At 53.8% G+C, this 22,865-nt stretch overlaps 7 protein-coding genes across 7 annotated transcripts; 3 read left to right on the forward strand and 4 right to left on the reverse strand.

Moving 5' to 3' along the window:
* Positions 1–250: 250 nt before the first annotated feature.
* N0V96_002610 (uncharacterized protein) lies at positions 251–5,185 on the forward strand (the record flags this gene model as incomplete). The annotated part of the gene is made up of 5 exons (XM_065756573.1): positions 251–544; positions 597–2,126; positions 2,185–2,903; positions 2,961–2,994; positions 3,062–5,185. 5 exons carry the CDS (start codon positions 251–253, stop codon positions 5,183–5,185), a joined length of 4,701 nt encoding a protein of 1,566 aa, XP_065614942.1.
* A 1,173-nt stretch (positions 5,186–6,358) lies between these two features.
* N0V96_002611 (uncharacterized protein) lies at positions 6,359–7,475 on the forward strand (the record flags this gene model as incomplete). The annotated part of the gene is made up of 2 exons (XM_053187351.1): positions 6,359–6,404; positions 6,472–7,475. 2 exons carry the CDS (start codon positions 6,359–6,361, stop codon positions 7,473–7,475), a joined length of 1,050 nt encoding a protein of 349 aa, XP_053054855.1.
* Positions 7,476–7,976: 501 nt separating this feature from the next.
* N0V96_002612 (uncharacterized protein) lies at positions 7,977–9,206 on the reverse strand (the record flags this gene model as incomplete). The annotated part of the gene is made up of 2 exons (XM_053187350.1): positions 7,977–8,885; positions 9,006–9,206. 2 exons carry the CDS (start codon positions 9,204–9,206, stop codon positions 7,977–7,979), a joined length of 1,110 nt encoding a protein of 369 aa, XP_053054854.1.
* A 944-nt stretch (positions 9,207–10,150) lies between these two features.
* N0V96_002613 (uncharacterized protein) lies at positions 10,151–11,730 on the reverse strand (the record flags this gene model as incomplete). The annotated part of the gene is made up of 4 exons (XM_065756574.1): positions 10,151–10,759; positions 10,833–10,978; positions 11,045–11,203; positions 11,280–11,730. The coding sequence occupies 4 exons, from the start codon at positions 11,728–11,730 to the stop codon at positions 10,151–10,153; spliced, it is 1,365 nt and encodes a 454-aa protein (XP_065614943.1).
* A 1,675-nt stretch (positions 11,731–13,405) lies between these two features.
* On the forward strand, positions 13,406–16,585 carry N0V96_002614 (uncharacterized protein; the record flags this gene model as incomplete). The annotated part of the gene is given in 6 exon segments (XM_065756575.1): positions 13,406–13,722; positions 13,781–14,413; positions 14,428–15,156; positions 15,179–15,713; positions 15,772–16,353; positions 16,415–16,585. The coding sequence occupies 6 exon segments, from the start codon at positions 13,406–13,408 to the stop codon at positions 16,583–16,585; spliced, it is 2,967 nt and encodes a 988-aa protein (XP_065614944.1).
* A 270-nt stretch (positions 16,586–16,855) lies between these two features.
* Positions 16,856–18,442, reverse strand: N0V96_002615 (uncharacterized protein; the record flags this gene model as incomplete). Its single annotated transcript, XM_053187347.1, has 1 exon — positions 16,856–18,442. One exon carries the CDS (start codon positions 18,440–18,442, stop codon positions 16,856–16,858), a length of 1,587 nt encoding a protein of 528 aa, XP_053054851.1.
* Positions 18,443–20,314: 1,872 nt separating this feature from the next.
* Positions 20,315–22,747, reverse strand: N0V96_002616 (uncharacterized protein; the record flags this gene model as incomplete). The annotated part of the gene is made up of 2 exons (XM_053187346.1): positions 20,315–22,169; positions 22,356–22,747. The coding sequence occupies 2 exons, from the start codon at positions 22,745–22,747 to the stop codon at positions 20,315–20,317; spliced, it is 2,247 nt and encodes a 748-aa protein (XP_053054850.1).
* Positions 22,748–22,865: the final 118 nt, after the last annotated feature.

Below are 22,865 nucleotides of genomic sequence, written 5' to 3' on the forward strand. Positions count from 1 at the left end.
TGAAAATTGTTGCTGAGTTCTCCGCCCACGCGCTCATAATATCTGCCCGACCGCAATTTTGTTTACATTAGTAAGAACTTGAGTACTATAGACATCAACATTGTCACAGATACCTCGTCTACTTGACTCGTCTTGGAGTTAATCACGCAAACATCAGCAATCGTGTCAGCACCAGTGCTATTGGAAACTTCATCCGCCGCCGCTTCGTTACTCCCTCCTCAAGATACTTTCTTCCAAGAATCGCGGCACGATGAGGGAACAGGATGCTTCGGATTCGCCGGGCAAGAAACTCACCAATGGGGACAGGTCCATGGATGAGATCTGGGCAGCCGCAGCCGAGCATTTTCGGGAAATATGCGGCGAGTCGCTGAACAAGGGCGAGTTGAAGAGCTTCGAAGACGTACAGAAACAAATTGAGAACAGCGGCAAAGTCAACACGAGTCCGAGCCCGGAAGACAGCTGGGAGACGGCCAAGAGTGTCGGCCTTAGTTCTCTCAAGTACCTCAAAATGCTGGTTGGAGCTGCTTCACAGGCCTCTTCATTTGTGAGTTTGGGCGCATTTCATGTTTACCAGACTTGACCGCTGATGCAAGCAGATCCCGATCCCGGCCGTGGCAAGCAACATCACAGCCAGTGCGCTATCATTCGTGTTCGACATTCCTCAAGCTATCAAAGGCTACAATGATGCGGTCGATCAAGTCTTCAGCGAAGTGTCGTCTGCGCTGTCCCAATTTCAGATCTATCAATCCATGGACAGTGTTGATCGGCTTCTCATCAACCAAATCAACCTGGTCCTGATTCGCTTCGTTGAAGTTTGCGCTCATGTTGTGAAGCATCGTCAGGGCCGTAGACGGGACCGAGTCTTCCAACGAGTCAAGTCCATTTTCGACAGCGATACAGACTTGGCTGGTGCCATGGCGGCATTCAAAGGGGCCCTGCAGGGACAGCGCGATGTTGAAGGAACTGTTACTCTTGCGGTGGTTGTAGAAACGCAGAGGGCGGCGCAAGAAACCCACAAGGGCGTCCAGTCTCTGACAGACGACGCTGACCGCACGAAGACACTGACCAAGATTCGCGATAACCTTGGCGTGCTGTCGACAGTCCGGCTCGACACCAACACGACACAGACAGTCACCACCATCTCGGACAAATGTTTCAACGGCACAGGTTCGTGGATTTGGACGCACGAAGCATACACCTCTTGGACAGCATCCAACGATAAAGATATCTTGGTTGTTTCTGGTCCTGAGTCATCCGGCAAGACATCGGTCACCGCTCTCATCACCAAACGCCTGGAAGAGCAAAAAGGGCGCACCTATGTTGCCCACTACTTCTTCCCAGTCAGCACGAAGAAGTCTGAAAATGACAAAAACCCCGTACAGACAGCGCTGAAGTACATGGCTTTCCAAATTGCTCGCGTCGATGCCACGGTACGAAAGGCCTTGAACAAGGCGTGTGACGCTGGGCCTGCCGCGTTCCGTCGCTCATCAAGCACCGAGAACTTGGAGAAGCTGTGGTCAGACCTCAAAATTGGAGCACCTGGATCAGGAGCCACATACTATCTGGTTTTCGATGGAATTGAGAATCTTCATCAAGATCAGTTGAAGATGCTCCTTGAGTTTGTCTTCGGTTCTCGGTCGAAAGAGAAGCCGACTCGGCGAGTGCGCATCTTGGTGAGCGGCACAGACGCCAAGCTGAAGACTGCGTACCAACCAAACTTCGACGATGCGTTGAAAATTCAAATGGAGAAGGAGAACGAGCAGGATATGCGGCTCGTCATCATTGAGTCTTTGAACAAGCAAGGTGTGCTTCCAAACGCCGGGACCAATTCGCAACAGCAAAAGGCTAGAGACAAGATTCTTGAGAAGCTTCCACAGAATGTGAACGGAAGATACTCAACGTTCCAGCCTCAGCTAGACGGAGTCATACGTCTTTTGAGTACACGTATGGCTACTGTTGAAGAGTTGGACCGCATGCTTGATCAGTCAATGAGCAGTTTCGAGGCGGCGATCAACGATCTCCAGCGGTCATTGACAGCTGATGAAATTATTGAGCTAAACGAAATGCTCAAATGGGCCTTGTATAGCCACTATTATCTTACCCTGGAGCAACTTGAGTCCGCCATGGTAAGCACCCTATGGTATGCTCTTGGCGGTGCAGTGACTGACATCAAGTGCAATAAAGAGGCTGTTTTCAGGCATAGAATCTCTTACATCTCTCGAGTACGTCATCAGAAACAAGTACTCGGCTGTATTGATGATCGAAGATGGCAGTGTCTTCCCTCAAGACGGTGTTGTGGAGTACTTGCAGAAGCAGAGAGAACTTTCGAACCGTTCGGCCAACTCCAAAGACCGCCCTACGATCAGCATGACCATCACGATCAACAATGTCGACCAAGAGCTTTGTGGGCACTTTCTCTGGGATCTTGCAGATATGGCGATCCGGGACAAGTTCAAATTTGATTTCAACAACTCAAACGCTCTGCACAACAGCAGTCAGCGTATTATTTCAGTGGACGAGTTTGAAGCTAATCAAACGATTGTGGCTCGGGCATTCAACTACTTGAAAGGCAATCTTCAGGAGGAGACGAAAACCATTGGAGAGTACCTCGTCTGTTGGCTTCCCTACCACCTGGGCCAACTTCGACAACTCGAAGACGAGGGCAAGGGAGAGTTAACAACAAACGAAAGGGCCGAGATTGGAAGTAATCTGTATAACCTTTTCAAAGACGACGCGGTCTTCAAACGGCACAGAGCATCTCTCGGAGAGGTCTATTGGTGGGCAGACGAGATGACAGACGTTCAGAAATGGTTAACCGATCCAACAGTCGTTCGGAAGCTCGATAAGCCGTGGCGTGCCAAGATGGAGCGTGCACGATATCCCACGAGAGGATATCTCAAAGAGTTCGTTAATATGGTAGTACGAGGGTTCCTAAGAGAAAGGAGCTGGAGTGTACCAAGCGCTTGCCGGTGGCTGAAGGAGTTCATGGCCGCGGTAAGTCTTCCGGGAAAACGTTGATTGAAGCCTTTCAGCATGGGGTACTGATAAGAGTATTGAACAGGACAAGGAAAAGATTGAAAAGCTTCCAGATGCCCCAAGCCCCAATGGAGATGACGCGAATCCAGAGGGCTCATCATCTCCATCTTCATCCGCTGGCTCTAGCGACGAGATCGACTGGGAAGTTGCCAGCAAATGGTGCCAAGACATTCTCGGACTGTCAGACGCAGACCTTGATTCACTTTGGTATGAAAGACTGGCTGAAGCATCATCTTGGATGGGGAACAATCCCGATCAAGCTCTGTCGCTTTATCAGAAAGCCGCTCAACTTGAAAACCCAAGCTGGCGGTGTTACCACGGCCTAGGTATGACGTACTATAATCGGGAGCAGTTGGAAAAGGCCATCGAACAAGTCGAGCTTGCTCTGAAGGAAGCCGAATCGGAGAAGACTACGCCAAAGCCAGATTCAAAGGAGATCGTCGAGTTGCACTTATTGCTGGGCAAGTACACCTATGAGACGCAAAACATGGCCACTGCAGCAAAGCACTACTTGGTGGCGTCTCAAAGCGACGACACTGAACAGGCAATCACCGGACAACTGGGACTTCTGAAGGCAAAACTCATGTCCTCAGATGTCACAGAGGCTGCACAATTGCTGAAGACCATGATCGCTGCAGAAGGCGGCGAAAGTAGGATGACTGAAATCCTGAAGAAGATAGCGAGGGACTTTGAGCACGACGTTCTCGCTTCAAGCATGTTCAAAACCACCAAAAGCGATCCAGAGCTTCTGAAGAAGATGGTCCACACGATGTATGCCGCCACGCAGAAGTCCACCGCGCAAGAAGAACGCCACACCGAGTCCTCTGACTCGGATGCGCAATACGAGGAAGATGAGGCCCGAGGGGTGATTCTCTTCGACCTCGGCCTCGCAGCCTACAAGTTCGGAATCACAATGGATGAGAAAGAGCCCGTGAGCGAAGCCCTACGTCTGTGGACTGAGAGTCGAGACCAACTCGCCAACGTGGGAGGCCGCAACGCCTACGTCGCGCGGTCAAACGCCACCTCGGCTCTCGCGAACCACTACTTCTTGAACCAAGGAAAGGGAAAAGACGAAGAAAACCTCGAAGCATTGGCCAAACTCGTCAACGAGGAATCAAACAATTTCGACGATTCTTTGGCGGCACTCCTAGCCGCGCTCCATGCGTTACGTGGAGAGAAGGATAAGGCCAGATCGGTGCTCAGGACTCGAGTAGTACAGGCTCTTCAGATACTTTCTGATGAGATGCCCGATAATGATCACTATGGTTTCTTCCTCCTTCAGCAAGTCATGAAGAGCTATCGACAAGAAGATTTCAAGGGCGTGTTCATCGCCCATTCCTTGCGCGGCCAACCAGACCTTGTGACGGGTAGTCTGAAATTCGCAGCCGAGGATATTAAGGATGAAGTTGCAGACAAAGGAAAGGTTCTTGAAATTCTTGCAGCACTGGCGAAGGGAACCACCCAGCTCGTGAGAACTCAAGTGCCAGATAGTGCGTCACAACTAGAGCGCATTCAGGTGGCCAAAGCACACATCGACTCTCTTGTCCTCGCAAGTCAATCGGACCTCGCCTCCGAAGTTGGCACAAGTCATGAAGACAAGCCAACTATTCCGGACAATACTGGCTCTCTAACTGATGTTGCACATTGCTTACTCCAGTCGCGCATCTCGGACTTGCTCAAGCAACACACACCTGAGGTTGAGGTTGAGACTCATTGGTTCTGCGATGGTTTTACTTCGGACGGCAAAAAGTGCGAGAAGAAAGGTGATTTTGAACAGGAGTTTTACCAATGCGTCTACTGCTTGGATAAGGACTTTTGCAGGGAATGTCTGGCGCGGTTACGTGACCCCGAATCCGACGTGATTACGGTATGCAGTGAAAAGCACCAGTGGCTCCGGAGACCACGACAGGGGGAGGATGCTTGTGTTGGTCCGGAAGCGAAGACCGTTCCTGTGCCATTGGGCGTGGAACCAGTTGATGATGATGCCAACGTTCTACGAGCTCGGTATGCCCAGGATGGTGGGCAGGTGATCTCAGTTGAGGAGTGGAAGGAGAGTTTAGCAAGAGAATTCGAAATCCCAATGGACGAGATAAAGAGTGGTGTGACAGCGTTGAATGCACCGGAGGACGAAAGCAAGAGCACCACCTAATGAGATTATGTGCATCATGTGTAGTCAGTTAGTCGTTATGACTTAGTCGTCACAATGTACCGCGGTCAATTGCGCTATCGAATTACTGCGCATCATCCCGTTTGAGAGCTTTGTCGACGTCCCCGCATAGAACTTGGCTACAAGTGGCTTGAGAGAGACTCAGAATTATAACGCAATCAATTCCAATGTGCTTCCGCTGCCCAGGGGGCCATAGCTGCTGGTTTGAGTTGAGCAAAGCCGATGATGACGACAACATCCACATCGTGGGCAGCAGATTGGCGTGGATGTGCGCAGTTGGTAGAGAAGTCCCTGCGTCGCCGTGACAAATATAGCTTTCTGATGATGCCAATGCTTACTGTAACGAGTGTCAGCCGTTTAAATCATCTCCGCGATTTCAGTGTTTGCTCTGTTGCAAAGAGGTCTGTTTTCTGTCATATCGATGGCTGAGGATGGAAATGAGACCTGCAGGGAACTCAGAGGAGCGTTGTTTCAAATAGACGCTGGGAACACAAGCACTTGGACCGTTCACTATTCCAACCCAACTCAGGAGAATAACAACAAATTTCAGTGAGGGAAACTCGGCCTCTGAATAAAGGCTTTCAATGATTCAAGTATACTTTATACATCAATCATCAGTCCCATGGTTGTTGTTAATCGTTCACCCGAAGTTCGATATCCACAACATCTCAAAGATAAGCGGCGGCCCTGGCTTACTTCAAACAAACGACTGTGCGTCTAACAAAGTTCTAGTCCCATTAACGTTAAACAGACCCCACCAACACCGGCTCCAATCGTACGAATTGCGTCAACCTAATAAATGAACCGTCCCTGTAATTTGACAGGCGCCGCATCTGCCGTGCCGATGTGCAGTCTCGTCCAGGGTCCCTTCGGGTTGCCCCCAGTCCAGCCCCTTTCATCGGGCTGGGCCATCAGATGGCACATTGACAGCTACCGCCAACAAGGCTGCTGCTCCATGTCCAAAGCATTGATCCGCAACTAGGCTAGCCGTGCCGAGGCGCTGTTGAAATGAACCAAGCAATGATATGTCGGAGCAGGATCGAAAGGGGACGGCATGCCGCTGTGGAAAAGTCTTTGGCTGGAAAACAAAACGATCGTCCCAGCCGCCAATCTTCGATGAATCTGTAACTTGTCGGTCGCTACCAAATCGCAATCATGATGAAAGCTCTCTTCCTCACGGCATTGGCTGCTGGCTCAGCTGGTAGGTTGCCCTGTTAAACCCCCCCTTGCATCTACGATACACCCCCTAACCAACATCCGTCCTACAGCCGCGGCGAGCCTCAAGTACCATGGAATCGACTGGTCGTCCACCATCGTGGAGGAGCGTGACAAGGGCGTCACCTACAAGAACGCCCAAGGCGTCGCGAAGCCCCTAGAGGAGATCCTCGTCGACGCCGGCGTGAACATGGTCCGCCAGCGCGTCTGGACCGTCGAAGGCGATTACGGCATCTCGTACAACCTCGAGCTCGCGAAGAGAGCCAACGCCTCCGGGCTCATGTTCGGCCTCAACCTGCACTACAGCGACGGCTTCACAAACCCGGGTCTGCAGGACATCCCGACCGGCTGGCCCACGGCCATTGACGCCCTCGAGGCCCAGGTCACCAACTACACCGCAGAGGTGTGCGCGGCGTTCGCCGCCGCCGGCCTCTATCCCGAGATGATCACCATCGGCAACGAGATTGACGGAGGTATTCTCTGGCCCACAGGAAAGTACGACCAGCCGGAGAACCTCGCCCGCCTGCTGCACGCCGGCTCGGCCGCCATCCGCGCCTCTGCTTTGGGTTCAACCACGAAGATTGTCACGCACCTCGCCCACGGCTACGACGCCGACCTGCAGGACTGGTACTACGACATGCTCGTCAAGACTGGCAAGTTCACCACCGCAGACTGGGACGTCATTGCGGTGTCCTTCTACCCCTTCTGGAGCTCGGAGGCGACATTTTCTGCCCTCGAGACTGCTCTCAGTGGCCTCGCGACGCAATACAGCAAGGAAGTTCAGGTTGTCGAGACGAACTGGCCGACCAAGTGCACGTCGCCCGATTACACGTTCCCCTCGGACCAGCTTAGCATTCCGCTGAGCACGGCAGGCCAGACGGAGTACATCACGATGGTCGCGGATACCCTGAAGAAGATTCCCTCTGCGACCGGTCTTAATTACTGGGAGGCTGCATGGATTTCCAATGCCGTCCTGGGTTCCTCTTGCGAGAGCAACGTCATGTTTGATGGTACTGGAAAGGCTTACGATAGTCTTGCTGTTTTTGGCACCATTTGAGATGGTCTTCTAGTGTTATTCCTCTTCGATAGAGAAATATCGCATATTCATGTACATATTTCTCCGAGGTAATCCTGTTCATCCAGTAGAGATCAATTACTTCAGTACATGACTCAGTCTTGATCGCCGTGTTGAGTGCATTCTATCTCAGGTAGTTTTCTGGAGGAATTCGGCGAGCATCACATCTCACGCAATGATTGAGCTTGTAAGATGATTTCTCCCGGCACGACAAGGAACGTCCCGTCAAATTTCATTAACGACACTGAGCGGATCGGAACCTTGTTTCCTCCAAAAAAAAAACGAAAAAAAAAAGAAAGAAAAGGTCAAATCATTTGATCTTATCCTCAGAATTATGTGATGCTTTATTGAATAGAAAGATGAATTATATAGTTCCCCCTCATCTTGACACGCCTGTGAGAGATGCGTCCTCTAATCCGCCGAGAAAGTATGTACAGAGAAGAGAAATTACGACCCGGAAGCCTGGGTAGAGCAGTTCGCCGCTTAAACACCAACGCAGACGTAAGTCTTGGCCCACATGTTTTGACAGGTCGCGCCCACGCCCGTGTTCCACTTGACAAAGTTGGCGAGGGTGATGCCGTTGTAGCTGATGATCTGGTCGCACGTGTTGCCTTCGGACACATAGTGGAACTTCTTGCAGTTGGTCACCATTCCCGGCTGCGTGGGCTGGGGCGTAGTCACGCCGTTGCCGGGGGCCGTGGTGGAGACCGGAGGCTTCGTCGTGGTAGTCGGCGGCGTCGTGGCGCCCCCGATGACGCCGACGCACACATTCACCTCGGCCCACATGCCGCTGCAGTCGGCGCCCACGCCTGTGTTCCACTTGGCGAAGTCGGCGAGGCTGATGCCATTGTAGCTGAGGACCTGGCTGCAGGTGACGCCCTGGGCAATCCAGTGGAACTTGTTGCAGTTGGTCACCATGCCCGGCTGCGTCGGCTGCGGTGTCTGGATGCCGTTGCCCGGGGTCGTGGTGGTGGCAGTCACGGGTTTGCTGGTAGTTGTCGGCGGCGTCGTGGGCGTGGTTCCGCCGATGACGCCAACGCAGACGTTGACTTCGGCCCACATGCCCGTACATTCTGCGCCGACGTTGGGGTTCCACTTGGCAAAGTCGGCGAGACTGATGTTTGCGTCGCTGAGGACCTTGCTGCAGGTGACCCCGGACGCGACAAAGTAGAACTTGTTGCAGTTGGACACCATGCCGGGTTGAATTGGTGTAGGAGTGGTCACGCCATTCCCGGGAATCGTTGTGGTGGTAGAGGCTCTGGTGGTGGTTGTCAACGTCGTGGGCACACCGGGAGCGGTAGTGGAAGGGGGCGCGGGCGCCGCTCCCCAGTTTTGCTCGATGCAGTACGAGTTGCCTGTGACAAAGGTACAGGAGGTAGACAAGATGGGGTTCTGGTGAGGATGAGTGTTAGCAACATTCAAGTAGCATTGTCTTCCCAGAACGTTCAACTTGGTTTGATAGACATAATTCTATCAAGACACATGATGCTAGACTATAGGGAGCAGACTTACGTATGCAACAAGCTGAGCCTGAGTGATCCCATAAGTGGCAGTCACTCGCTCGCAGGTATCAGATGCGCCGGCGACAAACCACCAGGTGCAGTCCGTGATGGTGCCCGGATCCGCGGTCGAGGGTGGTGGCTCGGCCCACTGAGCGACAGCGCCGAGGCACAGAAGCTGCGCAATAAGGCTTGACTGGAGCATGAACTTCATCTTGAAACAGGAAGCTTGCTGAATTTGCTTAGTCAAGTCTACTTGATCGTTACGCTGATGACAAGGGGAAGCTCAATAGATGTAAGATAGACCATGATACGACATATAAATATACAACATCATGATAGTAAGCTGATTCGGTTTGTCGTTTTCAACCAAAAGTCCCCAAAGTCTGGACACCCATGCAAGGCTCGTACCGCGTAGAACTAAACGAACCCGACCCAGATTGCAATTTCCGACTCCTCTCCGGCCAAGGCACGATGCTGACTTCATCTCCGCAACGGCGTGAAATTTCTGTATCTAGCCAGTAAGCGTTGTATTAGGAGCCACAACTTCTGGGCAGTTGATCTATAGGATTCTCGCCTACATGCATATATTGGTGGCGACTCTGAGTAGCCGAGGGTCATCCCGAGGCGAGTTCAGGCTGAGAAGATGTTTTGTTCCATACGTTGCATTGCCAAGATAGACTATTTTGGTAGCCATGCGAGGGGTGCCTGCGGTTGCATTAGGCTTCCTCTGCCAAGAGACAGGGATTCATGCACGTAAGCCGAGGGATCCATCGAACTTGATGAATACTGGAGTCTCTAGAGTGTAGTAATATCAGACATAACTGAGAGACTCTCAATGTACCGACTGAGACGGGCCAGAAACGAGTGATAAGGTTGCCGAATAGGGTACATCTCACACGCACCAAGTGGGCTCGAATCAAGGTTCTCTGGATATCTCATACCAAATTCAAGATCATGGAAAGCAGATTCTAACAGATTCAAGGCCAAGACATCTTAATTACACAGATATATGAATATGAAGCTAACGAGTGTCGTGAAATGTAAAGAGAAACAATGTTGTGCAGAAGGACCACCTCTTTCCTCCCAGATAGTAGAAAGTATAACAGCACCAAAGGCCAGAAAAACGCTGCCCTAATCCGACTCATGTAATCCAGTTCAGAGAGTCTGGTCAAAGTCTCTGACTGGGTGAAGACAGTACCAAAGCCCAACACGCAAGTACTGCGAGCAGCTTTCGGCATTGCGCAAGGAGGGGTTGGCCTTCAGGAACAGGTTGATAGTCACAGCGTTGCCGGCAATGATTGTCGAGCAAGTCGCGCCCTCCTGGACCTGGACATATTGACCGCATAGATCCGTGGTACCCTGAGCGACTGTGCCAGTCGCAGGGGGGTCAACCCTGGTGTCGGCGTAGCCGTCGCCGGAACCACCCGGACCTCCGATGCCTCCGTTGCCCGTGTCAGTTCCGTTACCGGAACCAGGGCCACCGTCGGGAAGTCCGCCGGGCGCGCTGACACAGATTACGTTGCCCCAGTACGGAGGCGAGGTCTTGGAGGACCAGACGTTGGAGCACCGGTCATTCAGGCCGCCGTTCCACTTGATGATGTTCTGCCATGTGGTCGCCTGGTCCACCCCAATGGCGACGCAGTCGTCTCCCTCCTTGACATCATACGTGGTTTCGCAAGTCAGGGGGAGACAGAGCTCTAAGCCGGTCTGGGGAGCGTCGCAGTCTAGGAGGCTTGGGTTGATGTAATAGAGACTTGCTGCAGACTGAAGTCGAAAGGCTCGTTAGCATCATGCTGTCGCTCATCGTCACCGTTCATTCTCGCCATGTTACACTTACGATGGACTTCGCCTTTGCAATGCTGTTGCAAGTGTCGCCGTTTTGAACAGTGTATTTGACTCCCGTCACGCAGCTATCTGGCACAGTACCATTGGGGCTTATGACGGGTGGTTGGGGCTCTGTAGGCGTAGTAGCCCCTCCACAGTCTGTAACAGGGTCTTGGTCAGATGCTGGTAGAGGATTTGAATCGTAAGTTGGGCTTGAGCACTTACTTTCGTTGATGTAAAGCAGCCTCTCGGCGTGCAAGCTATCGTAGGCGGAATAAGGCGATCGCTGCATGAGCCGGAGCTTCTCTCCGTAACAGAAGGAGCAAAGCTGATCCTTGGGCATATCAGCGAGGTCCTCTACATCATCAAAGGCCTCGATCTTAGCTGCGGCACATTGTGTTAACAAAATGTCTGGTAGCGTATTGGAAGTTCTCAGAAGTTGTTTTTCCCCATAGCTCACCATTGCAGTATGCGCCGTCGGTATCCTTCAAGCAAGTCTCGTTCCATCCAGAGGTGACGGAGTCGATGAGAGACAGCAGCGGATATCCCTGGAACAGCTCGGGCGTGGAGGCGCAAGAGCCCGCGATGCGCCGACGAGCCGTGGACAAGGCAGTCGAACAAGTGGCAGAGCAGACCGTGTCCGTGAAGGCCTTATCTCCCGGCGTTCCGTGGTACACCTTCTCGCCGAGGTTGCGGACGTAGACATCGCAGTTGATCGTCTGGTAGAGGACCGCCTCGCAGGCGGAAGTAAGACCAAAGCCAGAGAGGGTGCCTTGAGCGGCGAGTTGGAAGCCAGTGGCGGTTTGTCTTTGCGCGAGGGACTGGAGGACACCTCTGGACTCAACAGCAACAGAGCTCAGGCATAGGGCGAAGAGAACGCTCGCGAGGCGACGTGAGTTTGAAAAAGACATGACGTCTCGATGGTGTTGTAACGAGTGACTGTGGGTAAAGACTGGAGTGGATGATGAAAGGAGGAGAAGGCCGAACGGCTCTGAGCTGAATACGACAAGACCAACGTCAAGTCTTCAATTTCATATCGCGAGTTTCCAACCATGCCACTGACGATTTGACTGCAGGTGATTTCAACTACTCCCTTTCCCCACTCATGTAGTATAATTTTGCGTTGACTAAATTTGTCATCTCTTGCCTCGCAGGCCGGGTCAGGCTGCTATCCAAAGTCCAAAAAGTTGTAAGTGCCGAGGAGGCTGGACCATCGGTCCGTTGCCGAAGCGCCCTTGGCAAATTGGACTCCTGAAGTCCGCATGGTAAGACCAGAGGCAATTTTGTGCCTGAAAGCGGCAGGTGAATGTTGAAATTGAGCTCTCGTGATAGAGAGACGATGGTGCCTGCTTGGCGATTCAGCGAGAATGCAAGGAATCGCGTGCAGGATCGTCCCGTGGGACGGCCAGGGCCGCATCGGAAGTGGATGCGGACAGGGATCGGTGATCGGGGACCCGTCACTTTGTGCTTATGCATATTTCTAGTTACCACAGACGTCTCCGCAATTATCGGTCTTGTTCCTGATCGAATGGCGAACGCGAGACCGGGTTAATGGTCCTACGGAACCAAAGAACCTTGCAGACTGCAACGTTGTCAGCCCTAGGGCCGCTTTGGGTATCCGAGAGAAACATGTCGGCGGAGTCGACAGCAAGGGACTCTCGGAGCCCTCTCCCCATGCGTACATGATCTTCTATTGAGGCAATTTGAACCTGCGTTTCTGCCCCCAAGAGGCGGAGGCAGCAAGACGCTGGGGGGTCAGGGGTCAGGGACTAGATGTCAGATGGCCTCGGACCTGAGGTTTAACGGCTCTTGGCTCTCAGCCCCGAGTTTTGCCTATGAGATTTGACATACGATGAGGTGATGAGTCGACTATGGCATCAAAGAGCTTGTTTCGATAGATATCTAAAGTCTGATCGATGCGCAACTCAACCCGCCATACTTTGGTCTAGTAGATTATTCTATACTGACACATCTGTCATTGCTTCTAGCTTGGCTCCTTCATTATGGCCAAATTTCTGCTCATTCTCTTTTCTTTTGTCTCGTTCTTGCAGCTGTCTCTTCAGCAAGCCCCTGAATGTAGCGCCACACAGCTGTGTCCCATTGGATGCTGCTCCAAGTACGGAGTCTGTGGTACGGGGCCTGATTATTGCGGGTAAGTAGGAGCCTTTTTTTGCTGGGTTTTTGTTGCTGGTAGAATGCTTTCAGACGCTTTGTGAACGCAGTGACTGATGTAGTCGGCGCTGTCTAGTACGGATTGTGTCAGTACATGCGACTTCAAGGCAGACTGCAACCCAGGATGGGATGACCCGAAATGGAGCAAGGCCGACACATGCCCTCTTAACGTCTGCTGCAGCAAGTTTGGCTTCTGCGGTACTACAAAAGACTTCTGTGGTGATGAGACTGTCAAGGTTGGTTCACACCTCTTGAACTCATAGACATTGAATGAGATCTGTCTTCGAACAACGGGCTGATCATTGTCAACCATGCTGAATCTAGCGACCATCATGCGCCGTCAACGATACCCCTATCACCCGTGTGATCGGCTACTACGAGGCCTGGTCTACGACCAACCGTCCTTGCTACGGTATGCTGCCAGAGGAAATCCCATTCGGATATTACACCGACATTATCTTCTCTTTCGCGACGATCGACCCTAGTACCTTTGAGATCAAGGCCGGCGACTCGCAGACGGCGGATTTCATGCAAAGAATCAGCGCCATCAAACTGATCCAGCCGGATATCAAGATCTGGATCGCCGTCGGCGGGTGGGCTTTCAATGACCCCGGCCCGACGCAGTCCACTTTCAGTGACATGGCTGGCTCGACTGATGCCACCAAGAAGTTCATTGACTCTCTCATCAAGCTGATGAACAAGTATGGTTTTGATGGTATTGACATTGACTGGTAAGTCGCCAAGCCACAGCACTACAGGATATAATGCTGACCTCTGGGTGTGTAACAGGGAGTACCCAGTTGCCGATGATCGCTTTGGAAAGGGAGCAGACTTCAAGAACTTTGTCACTTTCATGAAGTCCCTGGCCGACAGGATGCATAGCGGTGACCAAAAGAAGTCTGTGTCCCTGACTCTGCCGTCGAGTTTCTGGTACCTACAGCACTTTGATATCAAAAACCTTGAGAAGCATGTCGACTGGTTCAATATCATGAGCTACGATATCCATGGATCCTGGGATATTGACAACAAGTGGACCGGCCCTTACGCCAACTCACATACCAACATGACTGAGATCCAAGACGCTCTCGACCTGCTGTGGCGAAACGATATCAAGCCGGAAAAGGTCACCTTCGGCATGTCCTTCTACAGCCGAAGCTTCACGCTTCAGAACGCCGGGTGCAACACCCCCGGATGCGTCGTCAGCTCCGGAGGCAACGCGGGCGAGTGCTCCGGCACGACTGGTGTGCTGCTGCACCCCGAGATCGCCGACATCGTAAGCAAGAATAGCCTCACACCCACGCTGCACCGCGAGGCCGCCGTCAAGTCCGTGACGTGGGGCGACCAGTGGACGACGTTCGACGACCTGGCGACGTGGAGGCTCAAGTCCAACATCATCCGCGGGCAGTGCATCCGGGCGTCATGGTCTGGGCCATGAGCCAGGACGACAAGGACGGAACCAACATCAAGGCCCTGACGTCCGCCGTCGGGCGCAAGGTCATGGACCCGCCCAAGTTCGTGCCGGCGCTGCCCTCCACCGAGCCGCCCAAGGTCGCGGAGCTGTGCCGGTGGTCGGGCTGCTACCAGGACTGCCCGGCCGGCTTCAAGACGGTGCAGCGCAACGGCCACAAGGAGATTATGCTCAACGGTGAGAACTGCCTCGACGGCGGCGTCGACAAGCTCTGCTGCCCGGCCGACCAGGAGATGCCCACCTGCGAGTGGCGCGGACACAGGAACAGCGGCGTCTGCAAGCCCGGGTGCGAGGACGGCGAGGTCAAGGTCGGCTCGCTGCGCGTCGGCTGCAACTTCTCCCACCAGGCCGCGTGCTGCACCAACGTGGCGGCCACGGCGTCCTACGGGATGTGTAAGTGGGTGGGCGAGGCGCCGACGTGCAACCAGGACTGCCCGTCTGACTATCCGAACAAGATCTTCTCGTCCAGGCTCGCCGCGGGAGGGGAGCAGCCGTGCATATCGGGCACGAAGCACTACTGCTGCCAGGAGCCCAAGCCGTCGGACTTTTCAAAGTGCGACTGGGTGAAGAAGGGCAGCCCGCCGCGGTTTGAGCAGGACTTCATCTGCGAGGACAGCTGCCCGGCCGGCCAGATCAAGCTGGCGACCGAGGTGGGCGGCATGAACGCCGAGAACGGCTGCTTTGGCGGCGCGAGGGCGTACTGCTGCGAGCCCCCGAAGGCCATCGTCCCGCGCGGCGACGAGGACCCCTTTGGAGGGGAAGCAGAACAAGGAGTTCCAACTTCTGCTCGAGGGGTACATGGAGAACCCGACGTGTCCGGCGACCATCCTGAACCCGTCCGAGGGCAGCATGTTCGGCAACACTTTCACCAAGCGCGACCTAAAGCGCGAGGCCGCTGAGTACCGGTCTCTGCACGGCAGAGCCACGGACTGCGAGGAGGACCGGTTCACGAGGATGGTCTTATTTGGCGCTCTGCTGCTCACGGCGTCCCAGTCGATGCTGGAGCCCCTGAGTCTGGTGTATGATGAGATCTTTGCCGGGGCGTACGATACGGAGCTGGAGTCTGCGAACATCAGGACGTACTACTCGGATCACGAGGGAATGGACCCGAACGCTCTCATGCGATATGTCTTTATGAACCCCATTGATGCCGGGCCCGGGTTGAGGCGGGCGGCGAGAACGGAGACCACGTTCTGTCAGCTCCTCCCGGTGACCAAGCGCGAGGAGAGGGATCTGTCGCGGAATTCTAAGAACGTAAGTGAAGCTCCCCCTTATCTGATGTCTCATCGATTTTCATGCTAAATATTCATAGCTCTCGACACTTGCGTCCCGCCATATAACCTGGCTCCAAAACATCGGCGCCGGCCGGCCGGATATGTCCGCGATCCTCGAGGGCATCCTGAACAACGAGCTCAGCCTGCACTACGCGCGCTGGCAGCACGTCAACGCCCAGGGCGGGCCCATGCTCGAGCTGGCTTACTGGATCGGGGACACACCCGGCGTTGAGACGGGCTCTGAGCTGGACCGGTTCCGAGATGACTCGGAGGGCAACGCGGAGCGCTTCGTCGTGTTCCACTTCCACGTCAACGAAGCAACCAACTGGATCGCGCACGTCAACGGGCGCACGCGCGTCGGGATCCAGTCGGTGCAGGTGTTCCACGGGTACGAGACGGACGCTCGGCCCGGACAGGCGTGGCGCGTGGACAACACGGCGTCGACGCGGGACGGCTTCAATTGTCCCGACCAGCAGCTCTGGTACGTTGGAGCTGAGACGACCCTGCCGAGTAACCAGTTGCCGGCCGACCAGACTTTCTTCGAGAGATTCCAGCGTTGGAGCAGGATGTTGTTTGATGATGGGTATCTCGCCACGCGGGGGTTGAACTTGATCCTGACGGTGAGTTTCTATTCTGAATGCCCGTTTTTTTTTTGAGGGTGAAAGCTAACATGATAAATAGGGTGGTGCCACAGTCAACAACGGGGGAAATCAAGATCTTGATCCTAACAACGCGGGAATGCTCCTGCGCGGCGGAATGGCTCACCCGGCATGGGGCGTCATTACGCAAACCGTCAACTTCTTGATTGACGGATCTCAATACGACTTCACCCCTCGAGACCCCTTTGCGTGAGGGCCGAGAACCATGAGAGCCGGCTTGAGATACACGGCGAGGGGAAGATGAAAAGCTTCAAGCGACTCGGAACTTGTTTAACTCTTCTAATTCATTATAGTACTTGTTCATTCTACCTACCAAGGAAAGCGGCCTGTTGAGGCAAGGAAAGCATTTCTTTCTTTCTTTACAAGCAATGTAATGGCAGGCAAGACAAAACTTGTTGTATTATATTTCACAATTCTCATATTTAAATCTACTGTATAATGGATGCCTACCAAGTAGCTAACATCAGGCACTGTCACCGCCAGCCGAGGCTAAGTGTGCCGACAAGACGTTTACAACATCCATCGACTTGCATCTCCTGGCCCATGCCAGCGGCGTAGTGCTGTCCGCTTGGCCCAAATCCTGTGCCGATGGAATAGCCCTCTGAACAAAGTCTCGCATGCGGAAACCCCAGACATCGTACAGAGTGTTTGAAGTGGTATAAGGGCTCCGAATGACCCTCGATTTGACGTCAATGGGGGAGCCGCTCTCGATGAGTCTTTTTGCGAGGTTCGCCACCTCTGCCCTGAGATCAGCATCTTGCACTGCTGGCCAAGATGCCAAGGCGTGAAGAGCGGTCCATCCCTCGTCCGTCACGATACTAGCGCTGGCGCCGTTCTGGAGTAGAAAGTTGACCGTAGAGCACATGTCATGTGTGGTCTTCCCCGCTGTCGGAGATAGAGCGCACAGCAGAGGCGTCCATCCGTTGCTGCTGGCCATGTTGGCATCCAGGCCGGAGTTCAACAAGAATTCCACCGCGGTTCTATGCCCCCCTGACGCGGCGTAGTGCAATAACGATTCACCGTGAGAGTTCCGTAGTTGTATGCTCTCCGACTCCAGCGCGCGGCAGTGGGAAAGACAGAGTTGCAGCTGCGGGTAAGTTCCCGTCTTCGCGGCGGCGTGGACCGGCGTCTCCCCAGCTTCGTCTGCGAGATCAGGAAGCGCGCCGTGCAGAAGAAGACACTGAAGAGCAGTAGTGTCGGGGAGCTGACGACTGAGTGGACTGAACACGTAGTGAAGAGCGGTCCTTTGGCGAGCGTCTGGTCGATTGGGGTTCGCTCCCTTCTCCAGGAGGCCGCTGAGGCCGCCGATACACTCATGTGAATGTACTGTGGCGTGGATAAGAGGTTGATTGGAACGGCGGTCCTCACCGTTTGGATCTCCGCCTGCGTCGATGAGGCGACCGACCAGCTGATGCTGACGTGTAGCATCTGCAGTGGTTGGTGCTGGTTTTGTTTCGCGTTCGGGGAGAATCATCCTCTTGCCGACCGCCCTTGCCAGAGCATCTTGGATAACCTCGGGGCCGTATGTGGCGCCAGGATGAGCCAAAAGAAGTGGCACTGTATCATCACACCAGGCTGATGCCGCATCAAGCAGCGCCCTGCGCATCTCTTCGTCGTCCCAACCGTCCCAGGCGCCGAGAAAGTAGGCAGTAAGATCTGCGTGGTTGTTCCTGGCAGCGATTTGTAAACAGTCGGGTCCAGATCGGCCTCTCTTTTTGGGAATGAAGCGTCCGTCAGGGCCGACCCGTTCCCAGAATAGACGAGCCATCTCGAGTCTGCCATGCTGTGAAGCGGCCAGGAGTGGTGTGAAGCCGGGATCCTGTTTGTCTCGCGTATTAGGGTCCACGCCAGCGTCTATCATCATCTGGACAGCGGCATCGTCTGCTTGAAAGATAGCCCAGTGTAGGGCCCAGCCGATATCGTTGTCGGGGTCGATGTCGGGGCACCAGGATTCCAGGATATGTGCCAAGTATTGTTTGTCTCCTGTCTTGTTTCCGTGTCCCAAGTATGGTTCCACAATTACATAGTAGTTGTCTGGAATAGTAGACATGGTGATTATGAAATTGACGTAAGGAAGCCAGAAGGTACAAAAATGGCTGGAGGGTTGCCTTTTAATAGCTTAACTTGGGTACCTGAGGTAGGAAGAGAGAGTTGCAGTCGCAGTCGCATCCCAGTTCGGCTTACTGCCTAAAGTAAGGTAGAAGCGGGTCGTGTCCCCACGCTTGGCAACCAAGGTACCTTGGCTCGAAATATCTTTGTATCGAATTATGTCCATCTCGAATTAAAGGAAGTATCTCTCTTGGGGAAAGTCTATGATAGCTTCATATGAGCATCATGCTCTTTCCTACCAATAATACCAATATCAGTAGCCTGTCCCTACGAGAAAGCCTCGGCAGGTATTGGTTGCAGCTCACATTTTGTTGCATACGTCATACTTATCTACTGCTCAGTCAGGTACTCAGCCGAGATTTCTCAGCTGGCCGTACATATGCTCTCTTCCACCAGCACACACGACCCAAGCACCGCCTGGCTCTACCAAGACCAACGAGCAGACGGGCATTCGGGGGACGGGAGTCGGTCCGAGGGAGGAGTATCTGTACCCGTGTATACGGTCACGGCCTGCGATACGGTTCCGGTATAGAACGGGGATCTTGGAGTATATGGTGTTTTGATATGTTTGGCGGTGCTTGGGATTTTGGCTGGCGCTGTGGCTGTGAGTAGGAATGGCGGGTGTATGGGGACGAGGTTTTCTGATGTTGTTGATGCGACGAGAGGACCGGGGCTGGATGGGATGGTTCGAAGAAGTCATGGGGCGAGATTGGGAGGGATGGCAAAGAGGTTTAAGACTCCGAGGCTTGGGTATAGATTGCTCAAGACGCCGGGCGATGACAAGAACGGATCTGGGTATGTGATGATGCCAGCTGCTGACCCTTTATTACGTAAATTTGGATTCGGATTCGAAGGAGAGGTGGAACGATTCAGAGACACCAAGAGATGAACATATAGAGCTTGTGGATTGATGATCATTGAACGGATCCTATCATCAAAGTTTTAATATACTTCATTCTGTGCGACTGATATCTGGACTTCATTTACCTGCCGCCTGTTCATGATGATGCTATTCCAAGATCTCAGGTTAATGTTATCTGTGCTTCTAATTCACGACCGAATCATTCAGGTGTAATTGATACTTCACAAGTACGTATAGAGAGTCGTCGTGATAAAAAAGTCTATAGAGCAGGAGAAACCTCAATTTCTTCGAAACCCCTGGCAGACCTTTATTCTCGACTGACAACTCCCAGTAAATCTCTGAAACTCGATAGACACTCTGCTAGTCTATAGCCTTCAGTGATCCCTAGACTTTTTTCATATTCCTCCACATTTGTATGCGCAAACACTCTCCATCCCAACACGTCACTGTTTCAAAACGTTGGGTCACGAAGCAAACGTCCGTACAGTAAGCAACAGACGAGACAAACTCTGGTTGGGATCGAAATTGAGTTGAAGTGTTTTGGAAGAAGGTTGTTTTCTAGAATTCTGTTCTACAGTTCTCAGAAGAAAAATAGGTATCAAAAACAAGAGAATAGAAGCGAAACCTCATCTGCCAAGAGACGCCAAATCCATTCCATTAACCATGCCCAATTCGCAACGTGATTCCCAAAAGAGGGTATTGCAAACGAAAAAGCGCAAGTCAGGGCCATAAAACTCCGTGCTCGCAATAAACTGTGCTGTCCAGCTTTTTTCTCAACAGTGTAAACTCCTCTGAAACGCTTCCGCCAGTGTCCGCGACCCAAGTTGCACCAAAAATAAGCAGCCGTCCGAACTGCCGGTATGAACAGGGCCCGGAAATATCATACAGGCTGTCTCTCTCTCTCTCTCTCACTCTTTCTCTCACTGTGTCACCGTGACGGGCTAGGATTGGCTAGCCAGTAACTCTCCGCACCCAGAGAGTCGTCGGCTCGTACTCTGCATTGCGATCCATTCTCTTGTAGGCTCTGTGCAACTTGAGGCCAATCTCGTACTCCTCTCGTTGAACCTCAGCGAGCTCAACCTTGAGAGCCTCCACCTTGCGCTTCTCGGCCTCGCGTTTCCTAAGGACGGCCTCGCTGGCCAGGATGCTGTCGGTGGGCATGAGCTCTGTCATTTGCTTTATGGCCTGGTTGATGTTGATGCGGCGATTGCCCAACGACTCCAACCGAGCGTTGAGGTAGCCCACGCGATCGTTGACCATGGAGAGCTCGGTCGGCGGCGGAGGCAAGGCTTTGCTAGTAGACCAAACCGACTCCGGGCGACTCGAGTTGCTGTACAGACTGGCAGAGCTCGTTCTAGGCAGCGGCTGCTTTTGACTGGGCAGCTGAGTTCGGGCAGGCGGCGGCGACGTGTCCTCGGTAAAGGCCCCCGACATGTAGGGGGACGACATGGAGATGACGATGGGCTGATCTGGGTTGATGGAAGGGCTGGTGGACTTGAGTACAGGTGGTCGTCTGCGGTTCATGACACCGTCCTTTTGCGGTTGCGGTGGCGTCGGGAGGGATGGCACCGGAGGCCGATCCGACTCTGCAGACTCGCGAGGGGTATCGGGATCGGCGGATGTCGCGTAGGTAGTGACACTGAATCTCGAGGGAGGCTGAGCCCAGGGGTCAGTCGGCTTGGCTGCAGCGGCTGCTTCGCGTTGGGCTGCTGCAGGAGCGCGAGGCGGCGACTTTTCGTGAGTACTGGCGGGTGCGTGAACAGTCTGCTCTGAATAGACACTCGAAGAATAGGAGGGCTGCGGAGCGTGAAGCGCATGCGAGTTGGCAGGAGGAGGCTTTCTTCGTATAGCCTTGTCGAGGCCGAGATGTGCATTAGGGGCAGAGGGCAGGCCCGTCAGGGGTGGGGGTTGTCTCTTCGTGACATTGGCGTCATTAGTGGCTTCGGGCGTCGCATGTACGGGCGATTGGACTCCAGCGCCCGAGTTGGGAGGACTGGGATATGCCGACAGTGCGGGTGGAGGGGTGCGAGCGGCGGAGGGAGATGAGGCGGTAGAAGCAGTAGTCAGCTGGCGGGGAGCGTTGAAGACAGTTCTGATGGTGGGCGTTCTCGACCGCGGTGACGTTTCAGATCCCGAGGGGCTGACAGGGGACAGTGGTGAATTGACACCTGCGATGGGCAGCCGAGGCCCAACGGCGGCGCGTCTGGTGCTCTTGGGCGGGATGTTGAGAGGTGCTGCAGGCTTCGTGTCACGGACTGGGCTCACAATGGGTGCTCGTCCGCTTGCACCTCGCCATGGTGGGCGCTCATCAATGACATCGGGCGTGGTTGATGACTGAGGCGGCGACAGGGGCGGCTGTTGCTGCTGTTGCTTTGGGCTTCCGCCGACAGGCCTCAACCGTCGCAGACGATCACCAAAGGTTTGCTGCGCCTGTGGTGCGTTCTGCATGGCTCTCATGGCGGCCGGGGACTTGCCGAACTGCGAATTTGAACCAAACTCCTGGGCATACTCTTGTGGCCTGACTTGACCCGCACGGCCCGTGGTCTGGGACGTGGGTTCGCCCGTCATATCATCCCACTTGGTCTCGCGCTGGATCCGCAAGCGTTGCTGGGATTTGGTCTCTCGGAGGGTGTGAGCCGCAGCTTCTTGATTCTTGCGACGTTCGCGGCGCATCATGGGGATGTTCGTCTTTTGCTGAGCCTGATGATGGTGGTCGTTTTGGCCATGGGCACCGTTGATATCGAGCTGCGACATGTCTGGGCTCTCGTCCATGGGCGAGACATTGCCGCGGCCCTGCGTGGGGGTTCTGAAGTAGAGACACATGGTCAGTGGGTGGTTGACTTGCAAGTGATTCACTATCCAAAAAAGCGAGACAAGACACATTCCACGTGGGATTGAAGAGCGAGATGAAGACTTCTCAGACAAACCAAACGTTTTGTGTTGCTCAGCCTGATAGTGCGCCTTTTGGTAAGAACGACTGGATTCGACTTACCCATCTCTATGAGCTTCCATGTCAGGAGAGCTCGGGGGAGAAATATCCGCCACGGCGGAGGTGTAGGTGTTTCGGGCAGCCACGTTTGCGAAGTTTGGCGAGATGGGGGAGGTGTAGTTGTCGCCGTCGGAGTAGATGGAGGAAGCAGGGCGCCAAACACCAGAGGTATCGCGGTGATTCTTGTAGAGGTTGCGCGGGGGAAGGAGATCGTCGAGAGTGCTGTGGGAGCGCGGGATGTTAGCAAGAGCGTTTTGGAAAGTGTTTTGCAGAGTATCTTGAAGGGTAGTGAGGTTGCAAGAGCAAGAGGCCGAGATGCCAGCGACGTTGTCGAGGTTGCGGGAGAAGTCGCGATGGGCGAGGAGCATGCGCGAGGACGAAGTTGCTGCCGCCATGGCGAGCCCATCGAGCGACTGGCTTTGACGCCAGGAAACCTTGGAAAAACAGCTTCACCTCATCTGGCCGGGCGGAAGGCTCAAGTGGCGGGCGCGTTCGAATGCGAATATTGGAGAT

Source organism: Colletotrichum fioriniae (assembly GCF_027942845.1).
Source record: "Colletotrichum fioriniae strain IMI 355084 chromosome Unknown scaffold_2, whole genome shotgun sequence".
Taxonomy (NCBI): domain Eukaryota; kingdom Fungi; phylum Ascomycota; class Sordariomycetes; order Glomerellales; family Glomerellaceae; genus Colletotrichum; species Colletotrichum fioriniae.